The 22,786-nt window shown below is 44.3% G+C and overlaps 1 protein-coding gene across 1 annotated transcript in view; it reads right to left on the bottom strand.

The window, feature by feature from the left end:
* Positions 1 to 1,843: 1,843 nt before the first annotated feature.
* Cybrd1 (cytochrome b reductase 1) overlaps positions 1,844 to 22,786 on the bottom strand; it is a 33,474-nt gene continuing 12,531 nt past the window's right edge. The window contains exons 3-4 of the mRNA XM_034493799.2: positions 7,100 to 7,254; positions 1,844 to 6,365 (exon numbers count right to left, since the gene is read on the bottom strand). Of these exons, the coding sequence (XP_034349690.1) occupies positions 6,062 to 6,365; positions 7,100 to 7,254 (459 nt within the window). The 3' untranslated portion in view covers positions 1,844 to 6,061. The remainder of the gene's footprint in view (positions 6,366 to 7,099; positions 7,255 to 22,786) is intronic.

Here is a 22,786-nt window from a genome sequence, read left to right as displayed (position 1 = left end):
AACATATATGTACATATATATATACATGTCCACATACCACACACACACACACACACACACACACACACACATCCATGCTGTAATCCCAGCACTTGGAAGGTTGAGATAGAAGAACTGTAAGTTGCATCTGGGCTACACACAAAGGCTGTCTTAAACAGTAATAATGAAAACTAGACAAAATAAGGGGGAAAACCCTCTGTGAAGCCTGGAACATAACGGGAAGCGGTCATGGGAGTTAACTACCCTAGAAACTGCTTCTATGGGCTTTAAAAACCAGAGGTTAAAATCCCACTTGATCACAGCAGCTTGGAAGTGACATGAGAATCAGGAAGGACAGTATCTGAGGGGACACTTGGGGGGGTGTCACTGAATGTACATTTAATTTAGAGGGCATTTATGAGACTGGCTGACACAACCAGGAGCTCAGTTGTCCCTCCTTGGGACAGGAGAGCTGAAGGGACCAATAGCTGCTCAGTCCAAAAATGGGGGAGCCTCAGAACAAGAGAGAGCAACGTCGTAGTGGGACCTGAAGCTAAGGACCTGGATGCTCGGTGTGGGGGCAGGGGGGAGGGTGTTGGTGAATTGTCTGAGTCTGGTGTTTCTGCTGTGCTGACAGTGAGTCACACCTGCTCCAGGATGGCCACCTGTGTTCTCATGAGCAATCATTCTCTGTCATCTAGGTTCCATCCAGGGTTCTAGCCTACTGAAGTGTGCCAGTCATGTTCAGAATGAGCCTTCCCCACTCAGTTCACTGACCCACAAGGCAATCATTTTTGATAACGTCCTCATAGACATACCCAGAAATGTGTTTACCAGCTTACTAGGTATCTCTCAATCCAGTCAAACTGGCAAATCAAGATCGACATTACAAGAATAGCTTTAATTTTTTCACATAAACTCTGCTGGGCTCTTCTACAACATACATGCAAGACAGACTCCAAGCAACCCATTCAAAAGTAAGAATAAGAGAGTTCAGACACTGCCTGCTAACTGCCTACTAAAGCAGTTAAGACTTTACAGAAGAACCTGGAATCTTTTAAAGGTCCTATTCACAAAATGTTCAAAATGTAAGATAAACTGGTAGATAGAGCAAGAAATAGCTATATGAGGTCCATTATCAAGTAAAATGGCAGCCAATAGGAATCCATTTTGAAATGATCCAGGCACTAATGGAATGGGAGGAGTGGCTCAGCCACTGAGAATGCATACAGCTCTTTCAGAAGACTGCCCAGAAATAAATAATTAACATGTAGTCTCTGGTCAGAATGGAAATGACACGAGACCTTGGAACATTAGGAAGGAGCAAGACGTAACAGCAAGAGTAAAGATACGGGATAAAGTACAACAGATTTTCTTCTAATCTCGTGCTTTCTAATTTTTGTTCAATAGCACCAAGAATTATAAGGGCTCACGTCCCCACCCAGATTACCCAAAAGTAATCCACTGGTATTAGGAACCAAACAAAGACACACACATAATTAAACATAAACATGTTTTTAACCATTAGGAGTTATTTAACAGGCAGTGCTTTGGATAGACTTGTCTGTGACTTCTACCTGCAGCACACTTCCACACCACCATGGGCTCCAACTCAGAGCCTGTGTGGAAGGGACCGCCGTGGGGTTTGACAGTCTCAGTACTTCTAGCACCATAGAAAGACTAGCCCTCAGCGTACATAGGAGAAGCTCATAGTGTTTTCAATAAGAGAAAACAACAACAACCAAAAAAAAAAAAAAAAAAAACCAATTGAAAAACAACTAAAAAGTAGAATATAGGAAAGAAAATTAGAAAGGAATGATTATACCCACTACTCCAAGACAAACAGAAAACACACACACACACACACAGCTTAGAAGTAGCTTTTTATTGCTATATTAAAAAGTCAAGAAAAATAGATGCACATCTACAAAACTATAAAACAGGCAAGACAATACTTTTCCATCAATGTACTGAGATAAAGAGACAAATTTATAGATAGATTTATTTCCCACTTAACATGCTCAAGCAGCTCTCGAGTGAAGAACAATCACCTTCTTTTCTGTATCTCCATTAGACATAGAAATTACAGCTTCCTGTCGGAGTTATCTAAAAAGTGCACATTTATAACTAAACATCTCGTCACATCACTGGAGTCCGTGTAAGCTGGGGCTTCCTTCTTTCTATTTCCCATGTGCAGTCATGGTCAGTGTGTGTGCCCTGGGTCTTCCAGCTTGGTGGGGAAGAAAGCTCAATTAAAATGAGACATACAATTTACATCACCATCTTTTAGGAGACAGAAACTACTTGTCACCAGTCTTTAAAAAGTATGCTTGCCTTAATCTATCATTTCATGGAAAGGTTCCAGTTGCTGATTCTAAGTGCACAGATTAAACAAAAACCACACTCCTTAAGGGAGGAAAGTACCATGGAGGGTGGGCTTTGTTTGACACAGCATGGGAAAGCTGTACACTTTTGATGGCATTAATTCCATAAAGTATATTCATTTTGATTTCTTGCTAAGACCCGGGAAAGAGAAGGCTTTCATGTTGACGTAGATCATTGTTGAAATAAAGCTTTCTTTCCTGAAATTAGATTATGGGGTAAGCCACGCCAGATAATCTCTGCTAAAGATACAAGCTGTAATTATTTTGGGAGGTTTCAATCACTGTTTGGAATTGATACCTAAGCCTTTCTTCTCCCCTATTCTTTGCAGACTTTTTAATGTGATATTTGGGGGGGGGGGGATGCTTTAGGTAGGAAACACCAGCTTTTGAAAGATAAAGGTATAATTATCATTAGAATAAGGAGCCCATTAAAAGAAGAGTCTCAAATAGAAAGATCTTTTCGATATATTGTGCTATGCATCCTTTCATAAAAGCTGGAAAAGAAAGAAAGGGAACGCCTATAATATTACCCTCCCATTAGCCTGCTTGGGAGAAAAGGAAGGGCTGAGATGAGTAGTACTCAAATACTTTGCAACGGAGCTATTCTAGTGCCACATAATTAGCGTCGTACTGATAGCCTCTGTGGGCCTATGTGGGAAGGAAAGGCAGCCATGACTCTTGGGGTTCAGTTGCTAGCCTCCTACTCTCCCCCTGCTCCACCCCCAAGTCCCCCCACAATCCCCCCAAACCCTGGGATTTGACCCAACTCTTTATAGTCAGTCATCAATTCCCAAACTGTTTGGTGAAAAACTCTTACTTAGCATACATATAAGTTTTATTTATTTACTGGACTTCTGAGATAGATAGGATATCCTGTATCCCAGGCTGGTCTTAAACTCTCTAGCTGAAGAATGATCACGGGTCACTCATTCATAGTGCCTCTGATGCTATTACTGATTTTGGAAATAGAATTGATTAATGGAAAGAAAGCAGTGGAGCATTGAGATGATTCTGAGCTGTTATGGAGTTTGGGAGCTCAGTTAGATTGAAGGTTGTATTTGGTCTTTGGAGATAGTCATAATATTTAAAAGGAAGTTCACTACACACCAAGCATGTTCAGTGTATTTAGCTGTAAACCGTAAGTTTTTCTCACCCTTAAAATTCTTGTGTTTAGTTTGGCTTTATTTTTTATTTAAAAGACAGAGCTGTGCTAAGACATGGTGGCTGGTGACACATTCCTGTAATCCAGCATTTGGGAAGTGAAGGCAAGGGTAACCATATGTTCAAGGTCACCCTTAATTATCCAAAGAGTGAGGCCAATTTGGGTTACTAGAGAAACCAAAATCCCAAGAGAGAAGTTTCACTATGTTGCCCAGGCTGGCCTTGAACTGTGTCTCAGATATCAGCCTCTCAAGCACCTGGAACTGTAGGCTCACACTTTATTGCCCAAGCGTCTCAGTCAGAAAATGCAGCCGGGAATTTGTATTTACTGACGCTAAAGGTCTTTGCCCCCAATTGGTTTTTGATCTATCAATAAAGATGTCAGTGGCCAATGGCTGGGCAGAAAGAAAGAGGCGGGACTTCCAGGTTCCTTGCAGGCTAAGAGAGAGGAGAGGGTAGAAAAGGGAGAATCGCTGGGTGGTGGAATCCCAGCACTTGGGAGGCAGAGGCAGGCAGATTTCTGAGTTCGAGGTCTACAGAGTGAGTTCCAGGACAGCCTGGGCTACACAGAGAAACCCTGTCTCAAAAAACCAAAAAAAAAAAAAAAAAAAAAAAAAAAAAAAAAAAAAAAGAAAGAAAGAAAAGGGGGAGAATCAAGATACTTGGGGGAGAGAGATGGAACAGACTCAGAGCTGCAGGGGAGAGCAGGCGGAAAAGGGAAAGCGGCCCACGGAAGGGCAGCTTGGAAACGTCTTGGGCAACAAGACCAATAGGCTTCACAAAAGGTAACCTGAGGGTAGATTTAGAGATGTTGAGCTCGAAGTAAAGGTAAGGGCACGCTACCCATGGAAGCCTTAGAGAAGAGCCCAGCCACAGAGCCAGTAAGGCAGTTTTAAAATGAGATAGTGTGTGTGTGTGTGTGTGTGTGTGTGTGTGTGTGTGTGTGTGTGTTATCTGTGGATCTGAGATAGCTCCTGGGCAGGTACGTGCCTGCGACTTGCTAGGAGCTCAAGGCGGAGTAGCCAAAACTACCCTCTACAGGCATCATTAAAGCACAGTTATTACTACAAGTTTCCATCAGAGCTGAGAGAGAAGTCTGGCCATGTGAATGATTATCACTTCTAAACCTCAGCTCCCTGCTAAGACCTCCAAATTCCACAGAAATTAGGAAGGAACCTGCCTATGGTCCCAGGGAAGGGCAGCCCAGGATATAAGTGTCTCCAAATAAAAATGTGTTCAGCAGCTAAGATCCTGAGGAACCAATATGGTAATGACTTCATCTTGAAGGCTGTGAGTATCCTCATCCAGGTCTCCTTGTCAGCAAGACAGATGCCCTGTTAAGATTAAAAGGGCATCAAGGCAGGCTCTGGCTCGTTGGCAGTGGCTGAGGCCCCAAGATCTCCATCCAAGTCTTTATGGCACCTTTCCCATCATCTAAGGGGTCCCCTTGGAAGAGAACCAAAGGTAAGGCAGCATCCTGTGACAATTCCATTAGCCTTCACCTGCAACTTTATTCATAGGTGGACCATACTGCTGCCAACTAGAATAAATAGGGAAGGAGTACGGTGAAATATGGGATCTTGGGCAGAGGAGCCAGACCGCCAGGGTTTGAGTGTCAGTTCCATCAATTAAAGAGTTGTGTGATGTTGGTCCAAGTTACTAACCTTTCCAAGCTTCAGATCTTTCACCTAAAAATGGGGATAGTAACAATACCTGTCTCACAGAGTCTGTCTGGAGACTGAAGGACCTAATATTTGTAAAGCACATAGTAAGAGCCAGGGAAGCACGTTGGAAAATACAAGCAGAGATGTGAGGGCATCCTTCACAGTGTGCAGCCGCAAGGCGGGTTTATGGGGGGTGAGCGCGGGCGTGTTTGCATTGCAAGAGGTTCAGAAGCTGAACCCTGAAGTACACCAACTCCTGGGAGCCTAGGCACTGGACTGAGTGTCACAACATCTAGGTCTAACCAAAGATCTCCTTAGCAGTCTGCGACTACGCAAGGCTCCAAAACACCCTCATATATACTCTCATATCCAGGGCCTATGTGAGCCCAAATTAGCTAAGAGGGAGCTGGATACTTTCCTAAAGCAACCCCCCCCCCCCCCCCCCCCCGTTTTCCTTACAACATCTGTGTGGCACAATGTTTCAAATCCTGCTCCAGGTGTTTGTGATCTTATTTTAAAAGTGAAGAGAGGTTCTACCTAGCTCTGAAATCACTGGGCTCCCAGAATATGCTCCCACCGGGCATAGCAAGAGGCCCAGGGTGCTACCAGTTCAGCAGACAAACCCCACTGGCAGGTATATCCAATGCCTGCGACCTCAAGAGGAAAGAAGAAACGATCACACTTTATATTGAGCATGTCCTTTTGACATTTGGTAAGTTCACAGGCCTCAGTCAACACAATTACTCTCAGGAGATCCTCCTTGGTGACCACAATATACATTGGCCTATGAACCCAAGTCACCTATGGCTAGATAGGAGAAACTAAACTGTAGGGCTGACTTTGGAAGAGAAGTTACGAGGCTGCATCAACATTTCACATGGTGGACCTCTGGCCAGTGTCAGCAAGGCTGAGGGTTCTTTTCCGGGCTGCTCCCTCACTGCTTAACTCTGCATCTGCTGCATCCATATTGTGGGCGGAGCTTATTGCTATGGCACCTTCCATTCCATCTGCGTTGCCTCCATTTTGCTGAAGAGGGATAGAGCCTGGTTCCCTAGGGCGTTTCCACTGTGGCCTGGTGACAATCCAAAAGATAAGCGCTCCAAATACCAAAATCAGGAGGCCCAGGGTATTTGTAAAAACACCTTCTGGTGGGAATGAGTGGTATGAAGGATTTTTCCTAGGAAGAAAGTGAAAGAGGACCCAGTTACAAGCACAGAGCATACACAGAATCCACCTGCTCAGGGTGAACCCTGGGACAGCTTCCAGGTAAATGTCCTTAAAGCGCACTGTTAAACAGACAAAGAGGTTATACTATGATTCACACTGTAGAATGTTATAAAATTATTTAAAATTTCAAGTAAGAATAGAATATAGCACTTGAGATACCTCATATCACGTTTTTAAAAAGGATACAGGGATGTATACATACTATCATTACCATTATAATTACAATTAGCATAAAATAAACACACCCTAAAAATGAATGCACAACTTATAACCCCAATAATTTTGCCACACTTTTAGTAATATACTACGTGTATGGGATGAGAAATTATCTTAAAAATAGCTAAACCTTACGGTTTATTATTATTAAAAAGGCTATTTATAGACCTAGAGAGATGGCTCAACAGTTAAGAGCATTGTTGCTCTTCTAGAGGACCTAAGTTTGGTTCCCTGGCACCCACTAGGCAGCTCAGAACTGCCTGTAACTCCGGTTCCAGGGGGATCTAGCGCCCTCTTCTGGCCTCTAAGGCACAGCATAGGTTACACAGTACATGAAAGTAAAACCGCTCATACACACAAAATAAAAATACATCTTTTAAAATGGCTATCTATATGATATTTCCCTTGTGGATATATATTTTACATTTTCTAGCTTACGTATTAAGAGAGAGAAGGCTACAAACTTACAGGGCAAAGAACAGCTTTTCCGTCACTCCCATGAGGACCGTTGCAATCACCGTTCCAAAGAGGAGGAGTCCGGAGTACACATGTATGGGCATGACGATTGCCCGGAGAGACGGTGGAGCCCATGGAAGCAGAAAGATGAAAAAGCCTACAACAAGCTGGACACCAGATGAACAATGGTTATCATTTTACTTCAGTTTTAAATTATTATTCTAGCTGGATTTGACAACATATGCCTTCAGTCCCAGCACCTAAGAGGCAGAGGCAGAGGCAGAGGCAGAGGCAGAGGCAGAGGCAGAGGCAGAGGCAGAGGCAGAGGCAGAGGCAGAGGCAGAGGCAGAGGCAGAGGCAGAGGCAGAGGCAGAGGCAGAGGCAGAGGCAGAGGCAGAGGCAGAGGCAGAGGCAGAGGCAGAGGCAGAGGCAGAGGCAGAGGCAGAGGCAGAGGCAGAGGCAGAGGCAGAGGCAGAGGCAGAGGCAGAGGCAGAGGCAGAGGCAGAGGCAGAGGCAGAGGCAGAGGCAGAGGCAGAGGCAGAGGCAGAGGCAGAGGCAGAGGCAGAGGCAGAGGCAGAGGCAGAGGCAGAGGCAGAGGCAGAGGCAGAGGCAGAGGCAGAGGCAGAGGCAGAGGCAGAGGCAGAGGCAGAGGCAGAGGCAGAGGCAGAGGCAGAGGCAGAGGCAGAGGCAGAGGCAGAGGCAGAGGCAGAGGCAGAGGCAGAGGCAGAGGCAGAGGCAGAGGCAGAGGCAGAGGCAGAGGCAGAGGCAGAGGCAGAGGCAGAGGCAGAGGCAGAGGCAGAGGCAGAGGCAGAGGCAGAGGCAGAGGCAGAGGCAGAGGCAGAGGCAGAGGCAGAGGCAGAGGCAGAGGCAGAGGCAGAGGCAGAGGCAGAGGCAGAGGCAGAGGCAGAGGCAGAGGCAGAGGAGGCAGAGGAGGCAGAGGCAGAGGCAGAGGCAGAGGAGGCAGAGGCAGAGGAGGCAGAGGCAGAGGAGGCAGAGGCAGAGGAGGCAGAGGCAGAGGAGGCAGAGGCAGAGGAGGCAGAGGCAGAGGAGGCAGAGGCAGAGGAGGCAGAGGCAGAGGAGGCAGAGGCAGAGGAGGCAGAGGAGGCAGAGGCAGAGGAGGCAGAGGCAGAGGAGGCAGAGGAGGCAGAGGCAGAGGAGGCAGAGGCAGAGGAGGCAGAGGCAGAGGAGGCAGAGGCAGAGGAGGCAGAGGCAGAGGAGGCAGAGGCAGAGGAGGCAGAGGCAGAGGAGGCAGAGGCAGAGGAGAGGCAGAGAGGCAGAGAGGCAGAGAGGCAGAGAGAGGCAGAGAGAGGCAGAGAGGCAGAGAGGCAGAGAGGCAGAGAGGCAGAGAGGCAGAGAGGCAGAGAGAGGCAGAGAGAGAGGCAGAGAGAGGCAGAGAGGCAGAGAGGAGGCAGAGAGAGGCAGAGAGGCAGAGAGAGAGAGGCAGAGAGAGAGGCAGAGAGAGAGGCAGAGAGGCAGAGAGGAGGCAGAGAGAGGCAGAGAGGCAGAGAGAGAGAGAGAGAGAGAGAGAGGCAGAGAGAGAGGCAGAGAGGCAGAGAGAGAGAGAGAGAGAGGCAGAGAGGCAGAGGCAGAGAGAGGCAGAGAGGCAGAGAGAGAGGCAGAGAAAGAGGCAGAGAGGCAGAGAGAGAGAGCGGCAGAGAGGCAGAGAGAGAGAGAGAGGCAGAGAGGCAGAGAGAGAGAGAGAGGCAGAGAGGCAGAGGCAGAGGCACTAGGACATAAAATGGACAGCAAATTTCTTTCTTTCTTTTTAAACTTTTTTATTTTAAAGATTTATTTATTTATTTATTTATTTATTTATTTATTTATTTATGTGTACACCTGCAGTCCAGAAGAGGGCATCAGATCAAATTATAGATGGTTGTGAACCACCATGTGGTTGCTGGGACTTGAACTCAGGACCTCTGGAAGAGCCGCTGGTGCCCTTAACTGTTGAGCCATCTCCCCAGCACCCCCAGAAAATTTCTTTATGCACAGTTCCAACATCCAAAGTTAACATTTATAATAAGCCCTGGCTCCTTCTAGAAAGTTTCTAACCTACACGCAAGCATATGTGTGTCTGTGTATATAACATAAACAAAACTCTGTGTGAGTCTGACAGAGAGAGACAGACAGACAGAGAGAGAGAGACAGAGAGAGAGAGAGAGAGAGAGAGAGAGAGAGAGAGAGAGAGAGAGAGAGACTGACTCTCCAGGCTGGCTGCAAACTTGTGATCCTGCCTTAACCTTAACTTCCCAAGAGGTAGGACAGAATGTGCCCTGTTGACACAGTTGATATTTTTAAGTGTATGCACAGGGCTCCTTAACAGTGTATCTTGGAGATGGGCGGATATTTTCATTTCAATACATTCATCTAGTTTAATTTGTTTAATACTTACTACCCTATTTTAAGGATATAGCAATTTGTTAATTAAGTATGAAGGGAAATAGTCTTGTTTCCTTCCCCCTAAAACCAAACACAGGACATGTAGTTCAGTCTGGTTGGCCTACAAAGCTATGTGGATAGAAACGGATACCAGGCATGGTGGCCTGACCTTTGATCCCAGCACCTGGAGGCAGAGGCTGTCAGATCTCTATAAGTTCAAGGCTAGTCTGGTTCCAGGACAATCAGGGCTACACAGAGAGACCATGTCTCAAAAACCAAAGACAGAAAGAAAAAAATTGACATTGTGCTTCACAAGAAAGAAACAGATGCTGTCTGAGTTAGTTTCCTCGGTGACTAAGTCTGTGGTGGGAGACTTCCTTACAGTAGGATTTCTACAGACGCTGAAGTCTGTTCCACCTTACAGTTCTGTTATTTTGGCCTCTGGCTCCTGCCCAGGAAGTGTTCTCTCTTCAAGAAAATGTAGCTGCTATCAGATTATTGAATTTATTGAATTTACTGGAACTTTTTCTTTAAGTACTGATTTAGGATTTATATATTTAGTCAAATTTAAAAAAATAAAAATAGAGAAGATGGAGATATAAACTATTGTACCTGTCCCTTCTTCCTCCTGCACAGCATGGAAGGAGCAAGGAGGGGGAGCCAGAACAGAGGCCCAAGGGGCCCAGAGCCCTGAGACCTTAGAATCCCTGCAGCTTGCCTTGGAAAGGCAAAGAAAGCTTTTGATTGGCTGTGGCATATCTCACTGCTCATAGGCTGTGGACGTATCTCACTGATCACCCTAATATTCTGTTAACTGAAGATGTTGCCCAGGGATTCACTCTTGGTCTTTGAAAGTATTCCCACAATTCCATCCCATGATTCCTTGAGTGATTCCATCAGTATCAAAAGGTGCACTTCCTGTTGCCTATGGTGTGCTTTCTGTGTGGAAATATAGCTCAGCTCAATGAAAACCAGAGATTTTGTATAGATGGTTTTCTGAAATGCACCATTGTGTCTTTTATTGAGGCCTCCCAGTGGAATACATAGTCCTTATATTTTTTTTTGGCCATTTTCACTCCAAGATCCTTATTCTTATCTCATTTTTTTGTGACTTATCATTGTGTGTCTGCTTTTTGATTTTTGTTAGTTTATTTTTTCCTCCACTGAGTCAGGGTATCATTATATAGCCCTGAATGTCCTGGACTTTGCTATGTAGACCAGGCTGACCTCGAACTCACGGGGATCTGCCTGCCTCTGCCTCCCAAGTGCTGAGATTAAAGGCCTGCACTACAATACCAATCAGCAATGTATCTTGTAATCCTGGGGAGTGCAGTGAGTTCAGTAGACATTTCAAGTCAGACATTTGCTTACAGAATCTTTCAGCAATTTAAATCTTATTTTTGCTTTTAAAGAAGTTAGTCAACAAAAGAAAACTAGTCTTCAAAGGAAAGGGGAAGCATTAGAGAACGTTTGACTTCGTTGAAAGTGTTTCTGAATGTAATGATGCAGACATAATTTGTGATAATTTATGACAGCCTTTATTTCCTGTAAACGTTCCCAGTCTCACCACCTTACAAATGAGAGAACAACGTATAACATAGTGGATTCAGAAGCTCGAGACATTCTTTCATTGTGCCTATGTATATAAGAAAATAGATGTTAATTTTTAAAGTGAGATTTATTTATTTTATGTGTATGAGTGTTTTGCCTGTATTTATGGAACTATTTGGGAAGGACTAGGAGGTGTGGCCTTATTGGAGGAGGTGTGTAACTAGGGTCAGGCTTTGAGGTTTCAAAAGGCTATCACCATTCCCAGTGCCTCCCTCCCTCTCTCCCTCCCTCCCTTCCTTCCTCCCACTTTCAGATCAAGATGTGAGCTCTCTGTGTTCCTGCCATCATGTCTTGTTCTGCCAGTATAGACCCTAGCTCTCTGAAACTACAGCTCAAACTAAACACTTTCTTTTGCAAGTTCTCTTGATAATGATGCCTTATCACAATAGAAAACTAAGGCCCTGCTGTAATTAGATAATAAAGATTTACTTTTGTAGCGTCTGCTCTAAACAGTTAAGCTTAGTTACTATTCTCTTTAAATACATGGGTATCTTCTACTGTGCTAGTTTATCTCACTTTAAGAAATATATATGTTAGCCCAGGCTGACCTGGAAATTCACTAAGCAGCAGAGAATGACCTTGAATTTTGAATTTCTAATCTTCCTGGTTTCACCTCTCAAATGTCGGGACTACAGGCTTGTGCCACCGTGCCCTGCTGGGTTTTTTTGTTTTTTGTTTTTTGTTTTTTTTATTTATGCTTTTATTGCAAAAATCATTCATGAGAGCAGGATTCATCTGTATGGCTAGCTTTCACACCAGACATTGTTTGGGGTCGGGAGGTAGATTTGATGCCTCAGCTTAATTACAGAATTACATGGAAGCATTCTCACCTCCCCTTCATCTTTCTGTGTATCCACATATGCACTCATTTCTTCATTTTTCCATATATTTTTAAATCGTTGTTATGAACCGGAAGTTGTCTTGAGTGCTTGGTCTACTACCCAAGGTGAATCAGCTTCCTGTGGTCCTGGTACTCCTTCATTTGCATAAGGCTCACTATACCATAGCCAGGTGTGGTGGCACATGCCTGGAATCCCAGCACTTGGGAAGCTGAGGCAGGAGAATCGCAACAAGTTCATGGCCAGGCTGGGCTCCATAATAAGACTTTATCTTTCAAACAGGCAAAGGGTAGGCAGTGGATGTGTGTGTGTATGTGTGCCTGCCTGCGTGGGAGTATGTGTGCTCGTTCATGCGTGTGCTGAAGAGATGGCTCAGTGGTTAAGAGCATTTGGTGCTTTTGTAAAGGATCCAGGTTAGTTTCTTAGCACTTACATGACAGCTCATAAATTCCTGTAATTCTAGTTACAAGAGATCTGAATACCTCTTCTGGCTCTAAGAACAACAGGCATGCATGTGGTACACAAACAGGTGGTACACAAACAGGTGGTACACAAACAGGTGGTACACAAACAGGTGGTACACAAACAGGTGGTACACAAACAGGTGGTACACAAACAGGTGGTACACAAACGTGGTACACATGCAGACACTCATATACATAAACTAAAAATAGTTTTGTTTTGTTTTTTTTAATCTTATGGTAGTAGCCAACCTTTTGTTACAGCTTTTCCTTTACATCAGTTGTTTGCAAGCATGAGCTTACACTCAGTGGCCTGGTAGAGTTGTTAGAATAGCAGATTTTGGTCCCCAATCCCACAGTTTCTGGTTGAGTTGATCTTGGTGGAAGCTGAGACCCTGTACTCCTCATTTCCCCAGAGATGCTTATACTGCTGTTCTGGCTTTGAGAAAATTGAGCTATTTCATTTCCTGGCTATGTTGTTCACACACAAGAGCAAAATGACTTTGCTTTAGAGGTTAAAAAATTCTAACCAGCATCAGAAGAACATGTCCATAGATGTGGATAAACAGATTGTGGTCACCACAATGGTGGCTCAGCCTCTGGCTGACATCTGACATCTCCCTGCTGTGTCCCCCTGTCATCACCTGTACCTGGCAACATCCCAGCCTGGCTCTGCTCAGGTCATGAGTGACCCTGGCTCCTAGGCCCAGTGGAGCAATGGCATCCAGGGAGGCTGCACCAATGGAAACTCCTGGTTGAGAGAAGCTTAGCCCTGTGGTCAGCATCACCATCAACCGTCCATTCATGCCATGCTCCTCAGTCATGAATCCTGCCAGCACACCAAGCAAACCTCAAAGCATCCCCTCCCTCTCTTCAGTGACAGTGGGGTTGGTGTTGCACCTCTGATTTTCTAGCTGTCTCTACAACCAGCTTCCTGCAGACCTGCTTTTAGATGACTTGTGTCTTCCGGTCCCCACATACCCTCCTTTTCTGATGCCATCTCGTTGATGTTTTTACATGCCCAAGCTTGTCTGATATAAAGCAGAAGCCAAAAACCAAACAAAACCTCACTAAATGTTCCCCAAGTCTCCAAACACCAACTTCAGCTTGCAGCAGTTCTCGGCGGCTGCCCATCCTGCCCACAGACTCCCACTCTGTTCGCCCAAAGCCCTGGTGGAGCCTTTCTGCTTCCTCTTCAATCCACTACAACCTTGTTTCTGCCCGCCAGGCGTCACTAACTTCCCATCACCGATACTGACAGTGTCTAAATCAAGTCTGCAGATATTCACAGGGGCATGAGACATTCCTCACATCCGGGCCTCCAGGGTTCCCCTTCTTATCTGCCCACTGGCTCTTATTCTTTCTATCACTTTCTTCCTAAATGTACTTTTACACCCTGCATACCATCGGTGCCTATCCACTGGCTTTTACCGGTACTACCCCTCTCTGTGCCGACGTGTCTCTCTGAACCCAGCAAACACCTCCCATTAGTCTTCCTACAGTGATGCCTTGAAATCTGCCAATCATGCTCCATACCCGCTGGCAGCCTCGCCTCCTTCTTGTTATTCCTCCACAGCAAACTCTTCTCACAGGCTACTCCATTTACCTAGAAGACGCTCTGAGCTTCCAACACAAGGACTGTGGCTCAGGTCTCAGTGGAATCTCCTCTGCTTCCCCTTTATCATCAGATCACTCTCCCAGAACAATCAAAACTCACCCTGTCTACAAATACTCCGGTACGTGTCTCCCTCTGTACATGTAACAAAGACAGAAAACATGTCTCTCAGATGCCATGTTTGTCTTGTGGAATGATGTATGTCCCTGCCTAAGAAGGTATGTCACCGGAACACCTATGTTTTACTTTGCTGAGTAAATGAATTTTATGGACGTAAAATACATGTTCTTCACCATGAAGATATCATGACCCTTAGTAAAAATGAAAGCCAGCACTTTGAGATCACACAGGAGCCGACCACAACCACAAGCATTTGCACTACAGGGACAACAGCTGAGGAAACATCTCAGTGTGCCCGGCCCAGGGCTGGGCCTTTTCAGGCATGATTTGGTTTTATGATGGATCATAACAAGCATTACTACTGCAGGTGAGAAGCTAAAGCAATGCATTTAAGCTCACCACCTGCGCAATGGAGGGACTGCTTCAAACAGGTCTTGCCTGTGTGGTGGTGTTTGCATTTAGTCCCAGCATTTGAGAGGCAGAGGCAGAGATAGACGCTCTATGAGGCAGCCCTGACTGCATAGGGAGTTCCAGGCTAGCCAGGGCTACACAGTGAGACCCTGTCTTAAAACAAAACAAAAACAAACAAAAAACCCAAAACTCAAATAAACAACAACAAAACAAACAAGGAAGCAAAAAACAAATAGGGTCTCCCTGATTGCAAACCCTAGGTTTGTAAACATGGCATGCCCTTCCTACTTGAGCAAGAGAGAAGCTACCAGCCAAGGTTCCTTTCTCTAAACAAAAACCAAAAAGTTCTGTGAAACCAAATTTATGAGAAGTCCAGTGAACCAGCGGAAGTAAGGATCCAGATATTTTAGAGAACAGAGAATGTCCAGATGATCAAATATGTTTTTATTTCACTGTTTAAAATTAGAACCTATCAATGCCATCAATTATATTAACAGATTAAAGGGGAGAAATACTATTTATCTCAGCAGAGAAAAACGTGAAATGAAAGTGCAGATTTCCTCCTGACATACAAAGAATAACGGAATCTTCTTTTGAATCAGACATGGGAGATGGAAAGCAAATGTGCTTCACAGAGAGCTCTCAGAAACACCCAAAACTCTTTCCAAGACAGGAGTCAGGTCATCTCTTATTTTATACTTTCTACTTACTTCCAGAACCTTCCCCAGCTCCTCCTGCATGGTCTAGAATGCAGAGAAAAGAACACGAACGCTGCCATTGCAGACAGATAGCAGGAGCAGGGATAAGTCAGGGGCAGGTGCTGTGAGGATGTGGGGATAAAGGAAGGGAGTGAAGGGAGGACTTCCCAATAAAGGCATGGGAAGAAAACAAGATTGAAAAACTAACTCCATATGAAAAACGATTCACTTGGTTGCATTACAACCAAGAATCTCTACTTTCGGGAGTGGAGAAAGCAAAGAAAAAAAAATGCAAGATTCAAATGGGAATAAATATAGTAACACATCTCGATTCAAGGGAATCCGATTTAGAATTCCTGCAAATTCCTTAGAAAAGAAATCCAAGTCTATTTTATGAACTTTTTATGGACAAAAGTAGCAGATGGGCATTAGAAAATGAAGTGAATATTAGAGCCAAAAAAGTCTTTTATTCATTCATCTAAAGTCACACACTAGTCTATGGACTCTGGAAGAGCAGCTGATGCCCTTAACTACTGAGCCATCTCTCCAGCCCCACAGAAAATTTCTTTATGGACAGTTCCAACATCCAAAGTTAACATTTATAATAATCCCTGGCTCTAGAAAATTCTTAATGCCCACACAAGCATATGTATGTATGTGCATATAACATAAACAAAATGCAAACTGTTTGTGTGCGTGTGCGTGTGTGTGTGTGTGTGTGTGTGTGTGTGTGTGTGTACGTACATGGTGTAAGGTGTGGAGGTCAGAGAACAACTTGTGAGAGTCAGTTCTCCCTTTCACATTGTGGGTCCTTGGAACTCACCTCTTCAGGCTTTTAGAAAGCACCTTTGCCCACTAAGCCATCTCACCAGCCTGAAGAAATCTTTTTAGACTCATTAGCTTGTTAGAAATTAAAAGTTTGAACAGGAGGCTTATTTGACAGTGCTGTGCCACGTGGGAACACACATATCCTACTGGTGGGAAGGTGACTGGGAGCAACCAGTGTTGGGGGATGCTTTTGTGCACTGTGCATTCACGTGCTGATTTCGGGACCAGGAGATCTGGTTGCAGCGCAGATCCATTACTTCCTGCTTGGTCAAACAAAGAGCTGAATAGCCTGTAGCTGAGCAGGATTGGATAAGGTGGGACTTCTGTGCTCAGAAAGTGGAGAGGGTCTCAGGTGGGAACCAGGAGAGTCGCCATCAGGACACCAATCAAAAAGGAGATGCCAGAGTGAGACTGAGATGTCAGGTGATCATCCTCGTGGCTGGGAAATAGTCTAAGGCCAGCTTTGTCTGGTTACGCTAGCTCAGAATCTGCCCAGCTACCATGCTGAAGCTTATAAATGAATATTAAGGTCTCCATGTCATTGTTTCAAAGCAGGGACAGACATGATAAAGCTCCGTACTTTTTACAAACCACTTTGTTGGTGTTTGTTTGTTTGTTTAGGTTTTTCGAGACAGGGTTTCTCTGTGTAGCCCTGGCTGTCCTGGAACTCTGTAGACCAGGCTGGCCTCGAACTCAGAAATCCACCTGCCTCAGCCTCCCAAGTGCTGGATTAAAGGCGTATGCCACCACTGCCCGGCACGAACCACTTTGAAAAGAAATCTCACATTATCTTTTTTTGGTTGAATGTGTAATTCCACTTGTGAGTGTGTGTTCAGAGACCCACCCCACCCCACACAAGAATGAGACATGGTTCTGAATGTGGACTATAGCAACATTGGTTACAGAAAGCAATTCAAAGTAGCATGAATGTCTAACAGCAGAAACAAGGATAAATAACTTTGTGGTGCATTTGTATGGTGGTGATTCAAAGCAGAAGTTCATGGCTACATGTTGTCCTAAATATCTGTAATCCAGGAACAGGAGAGGCTGAGACAGGAAACTTGTGAGTTTGAGACCAGCCTGAACTACATAGTGAGAGCCTGTCTCCAAGAAAATCGGAGGTTAGCGGCTGGAGATGTAGCGCAGTTGGTAGAGTGGTTGTCTAGTGTATTGGTTAGTTTTTCACTAGAGACAAAGTAGAGTCATCTGGAAAGAGGAAACCTCACTTGAGGAGTTGCCTCTATCAGATTGCCTAGGCAAGTATGTGGGGCATTTTCTTGATGAATGACTGATATGGGAAGGCCCAGCCACTGTATTTATGCCACTCCTGGGTAGGAGTTTGGGGTGATATAAGAAGCAAGCTGAGTAAGTCAAGAAGAGAAAAGCAGTAAGCAGCGTCACATGATCGTCTCTGCTTCAGTTCCTGCCTCAGGTTCTGTTTTGAGGTCCCACCCCAGCTTCCCTCAATAAGAAGCAGACTCTAATCTGTAAAGTGTAATAAATTCTTTCTTCCCCAACTTGGTGTTGCTCAGTGTTTTATCACAGCAACAGAAAGTCAGGCTAGGATACCTAGCACGCATAAAGCCTTGGGTTCAATCCCCAGTACCACATGAATTAGGTATGGTGGTACATACATATCTGTAATTCCAGCCTTTGGGAGATGGAGGCAGCAGAATCAGGAGTTAGATCATTCTCAGCCACGTGGGGAGTTGGAGATCAGCGTGGCCTCGTGAGATAATAAAAAATATTAATAACCAAGCAAAAAGTCTAGGTGACAGCTAAAGGAGTCAACAATGTGGAGTTAGTTGCCCTAAAAGAAGTTGTGAGATGAAAGGACGGCTCACAGGTTAAGAGCACTAGTTGCTCTTGCAGAGACCTTGGTCCCCAGCATCCACGTGGTGACTCACGGTCATCCATACCTCCAGTTCCAGGACATCTGATGCCCTCTTCTGACCTTTGAAGGCACCAGGCATGCACGTGGTACACATACATGTAGGCCAAACATACACATAAAAATAACATTTTTTTCTTTGTCTTTTTTTTTTTTTTTTTTTTTTTTTTTTTTTTTTTTTTTTACAACAGGCTTTCTCTGTGTAGCCCTGGCTGTCCTGGAACTCAATCTGTAGAGCAGGCTGGCCTTGAACTCACAGAGAGCTGCCTGCCTCTGCCTCCCGAGTGGTGGGATTAAAGCTGTGCTCCAGTACAGCCCAGCTTAAAATTAAAATTTTTAAAATAAAACTAAAAGTTACCATTGAATTCAGAATATAGCATAAAACATTTTTAAAATTCAGTTAAGGGTCTGGAGAGATGGCTCAGTGGTTAAGAGCACTGACTGCTCTTCCAGAGGTCCTGAGTTCAATTCCCAGCAACCACATGGTGGCTCACAAACATCTGCAATGGGGTCTGATGCCCTCTTCTGGTGTCTCTGAAGAGAGCAATGATGAATACATAAAATTAAATAAATAAATCTTAATACAAAATTTCAGTTAGAAAGGTAACGTGAAGGTAGCACTTGCTTTTCTGTTGCTGCAATGGGATACAATGAACAAGGAAACTCATATAGTCAGCGGGAGTTAATTTTGGCTAAGAGTTCTGAAGGATAAGAGTCTATTCCATCACGGTGGGCAGGCAAGGCAGGTAGTGACAGGAACCATGGGCAGGAACAGGAAGCTGAAAGCTCAAACAAGCACGAAGCAGACAGTGTGAACTAGAAGTTCAGGGAGGCCTTTAATCTTAAAGCCTGGTCTCAGTGACAGACTTCCTCCAGCACCTCAACCTCCCCAAACAGTGCTACTAGCTGGGGACCAAGTGCCCCTCCCCCCCAGACTGTGGAGGACACTTCTCATTCAAGCTACCACAGTGAGCAACACATTTACTATTTTTGTGTTTAATATATTGATTCACAGTATGTGGTAGAGGTATAAAGCAGAATCAGAGAGTGAGGAAAAGATAACCTGACAAGCCTGGTTACTTCTGTGAGCAGGAGAAATGTACCCTACCTAGACTGTGTGAGTTGAGGGTGAGGGGCCTTGTTTTTTTTTTTTTTTTTTTTTTTATTAAACCTAGATTGGTCATGAAATCATAGAAGTTCCTATGACTACGGTGATTCAAAACTTCCATATACACATGTGTATGTGTGTGAACTTGAGTGTGTTTGCTTTGAATGTCCCTGGAGGCTAACTCTCACAGGAAGAAAAGAATTCTGGGCTTGAAATGCTCACAGACCATCGGGCTGTTGTAGGTATTACAGTTTGCTGCCTTTTTCTAGTTTGTTAATCTAACGACCCAGACACTAACTGTTTGGCAGGCAAACCTGGACTTTACAGAGGTGAACTCAAGCCCCAGCAGAATATCTAATCTTAAAATCGTTTCCTCTTCATCCTATGAGCTGGCTTTTTGTTCCTTGGGTTGATCTGGAGCAGCACAAACTGACCTCATAAACTAAGATAACATTGTGCCAGAGGGGGAGCTGGGGTGTGTGTGTGTGTGTGTGTGTGTGTGTGTGTGTGTGTGTGTGTGTGTGTCTGGAGGGAGACTGAGACTAAAGTAGTGGCTCTTGGTGAGGGAGGCATCCTGTCTTCAACAAGTGAGGTTCCCAAGGACAAGCACTCTCCATGACTCTGTCTTTGCTGGGAAATTAAAACTGCTCCCTCTGTACTGAGGACTTACCTAGGCCTCTCACACACACAAGGCTAACAATCTACACTAAGCTGTATCCCTGGCCCCTCTGTTTTACTACATTTTGAGACATTGACTCACTAAGTTACCAGGACTGGCTTTGAATTTGTGGTCCTTCTGCCTTAGCCTCCTAAGTATGTGGGATTTACAGACCAAATGCTCCATTTTCTTTGTTGTTTAATTTGCTTTGCCTCCTACTGAGTTGGTCTCCTTTACTCTTTTAGTAAGCTCTTCCCACAACACCCTGCTGTGATGAAATGTGTCAGGTCCTGATACAAACACCGTACTGCTAGTACTGCTCGTACTGCTCGGAGCACAGTCCTTTCCCTTCGCTGCAACGCAGAACACAACTTGACTCTCCACACTCAGGTCTCAGAAGTGCTTTCCGCTGCACCAGTTATCTGAAGTGTCTTAGCTCTCTAGTGGCTCTTAAGCCAGGCTCCATTTTTTTTTTTTTTTCAGAAATACAACAGAATGGGTCTGTTTAATCATGATAAACCAGGCTTCGTTCTCCCGAGCAAGCTCAAGCACTTCGGCAAGCATGTGCCACAATGCACAAGAGGAGGGCTGACCCACAGGAGCCAGCTCTCCCTAGGTAGAGGACCAAAGGATCCAGTTCAGCTTGTTGTGGTTGGCAGCACTTAGCAGCAAGCACCCTCATCTGCTGAGCTGTCTCTCTAAACCCAAGGGTTTTTTTTTTTGTTTGTTTTAATTTGGTTTGACTTTTTAATTATTATTTTTTCTTTATTAATTTTTGTTGTATGAATGTTTTGCCTACATGTATATCTTTTGATATACGTGTGCCTGGTTCCTGTGGAGGTCAGAAGAGGGCATCAGATCCCCTAGAACAGGAGTTACAGGTGGCTGTGAGCCACTGTACAGTGCTGGGAATCGAACCTAGGTCCTCTGCAAGAGCAACCAGTGTTCTTAATCTCTGAGCCATGTCTCCAGCCCCGACTTTTTATTATTAATGTTTAGAGTTGCTTGCCCACCGGCACATGACACATGAATATTCCCACAGTTCTCGTGTCACTTCTGTTTACTTTGATGCTTTATGTCACATGCATTTTTTAAAAATTGTGTAGTAAATATGCACTTCTTTTCTCTATGGCTTTTGGATTTCTTACCAACCTTCTGGCCTCCTCTGTCTCATACCATACAGGTTATACACACTCGCACCCCTTCCTTGGCTTTGGTTTTTATATTTAGGTCCTTAATCTAGATTTTTTTCTCTTATGTAATATGGTATGTATGGTTTACCTAAATGCACAGACTCTGTTAAGTAAATGTTATTATAAGATAAAAAATTTCTTGTACACGCTTGGACGTTTCCAGTCTCTCGGGTCCTTCTGTGTTCGCTCATGTGCTGATAACTCAAGGTGTCCTTTCATTTCTGTCTCAAAAGTTTCTTGGTTATTTTTGGATATTTATTCTCTTCATAACAATTTTTATGATTCCCAATGGGTTTAAACTGAAAATTATTTTAAACATAGCTATTAACTGAAGAGGGAAAGATAATTCTATATTAATTTTTCTCTTTCATTATCATGGTATCTTTAGAATATGTTTGTGGTGGTTTGAATGGGAACTGTCCCCATAGGTTCAAAGAGACTAGTGCTACTGAGAGGTGTGGCCTTGTTGGAGGGGGCATGGGGTGGGATTTGAGGTTTCAGAAGCTCAAGCCAGGCCATGTCTCTCTCTCTCTCTCTCTCTCTCTCTCTCTCTCTCTCTCTCTCTCTCTCTCTCTCTCTCCCTTCTGCCCACTGATTCAGATAGAGAACTCTCAACTACTTCTCCAGCACCATGCCTGCCTGCATGCCTCCAGGACAATAATGGACTAAACCTCTGAACCTGTAAGTCAGCCCCTTTGTAATGTCAGTCGTTTTCAAGAGTTGTCTTGGCCATGGTGTCTCTTGATGGCAATGGAACACTAACACAAGTGTTCTATTCTCTATGATACTTTATAGTACTTTATATATTCTGCTTGTAGATACTATGTTTTTTACTATTCAGTTAATTCTTGAGTATAATTTTTCTTGCCCTTTAATAAATGGGGTCGTGTGTGTGTGTGTGTGTGTGTGTGTGTGTGTGTGTGTACATATATGCACATGTGGATACACAGAAGATAGGGTCTCACTCACTATGTAGTCCTGGCTGTCCTGGAACTAGCTATATGAGTTAGGCTGGCCTTGAACTCACAGAGATGCTCCTGCCTCTGCCTCCAAAGTACTAAGATTAACCATCACAATAGGTTCTTTGTTGTTGTTGTTCATTGTTGTTAACGTTTAAATTCTCTGTAACTTACATATTAAGATACAGAGACAAGCTGGGCAGTGGTGGCGCATGCCTTTAATCCCAGCACTTGGGAGGCAGAGGCAGGAGGATTTCTGAGTTCAAGGCCAGCCTGGTCTACAGAGTGAGTTCCAGGACAGCCAGGACTACACAGAGAAACCCTGTCTCGAAAAACAAAAACAAAACAAAACAAAAAAACAAAACAAAACAAAAAGATACAGAGGGGGGAAAAAGGCTTTGTGGTGTGTGTGCATGTGTGTGTGTATGTGTGTGAGAGAGTTTTAGAGAAACTAGACTAAAAGTCAATCTTTATTTATCTATGTATTCATTGTGCTTCTGATTCACTTAGCCTGTTGTTATGCAAAAATAGGTGTGCTAAAGAAATTATTATAAGATACAAGAAGTAAAGGAAAACCAATGAATGGCAGCCATTGAAGAAACCCACTTCTGCCTTTTCATAATACCCAGGGGTACTGACTGAGCAAGTAACTCAGAAAAGGCATCTCATTCTATTTAGTCACTGCACTCAGAAACAGAGCCAGCATACTTAATCTACAAGGCAGCGCCTGATGCCATCTGTGTGACTAGATCAATAGTAAAGTAAGAGTGTGTATGTCTGGAGAACTTTATGAAAAACAAAATATGAACTTGGGTGTTGTCATCTTTACCCTCAGTGGGTTAAATGGTCCTCTACCGAGAGTGGTCACACACAAGCTAGGCTATTAGTCTGGGAGTCGTGGAAACAGTGAAACGCTTCGGAAGGATGA

The sequence above is a fragment of the Arvicanthis niloticus genome, chromosome 2 (genome assembly GCF_011762505.2).
Source record: "Arvicanthis niloticus isolate mArvNil1 chromosome 2, mArvNil1.pat.X, whole genome shotgun sequence".
Taxonomy (NCBI): domain Eukaryota; kingdom Metazoa; phylum Chordata; class Mammalia; order Rodentia; family Muridae; genus Arvicanthis; species Arvicanthis niloticus.
Note: the sequence above shows the minus strand (reverse complement) of the source record. Positions and strands in the feature narration are given on the sequence as shown.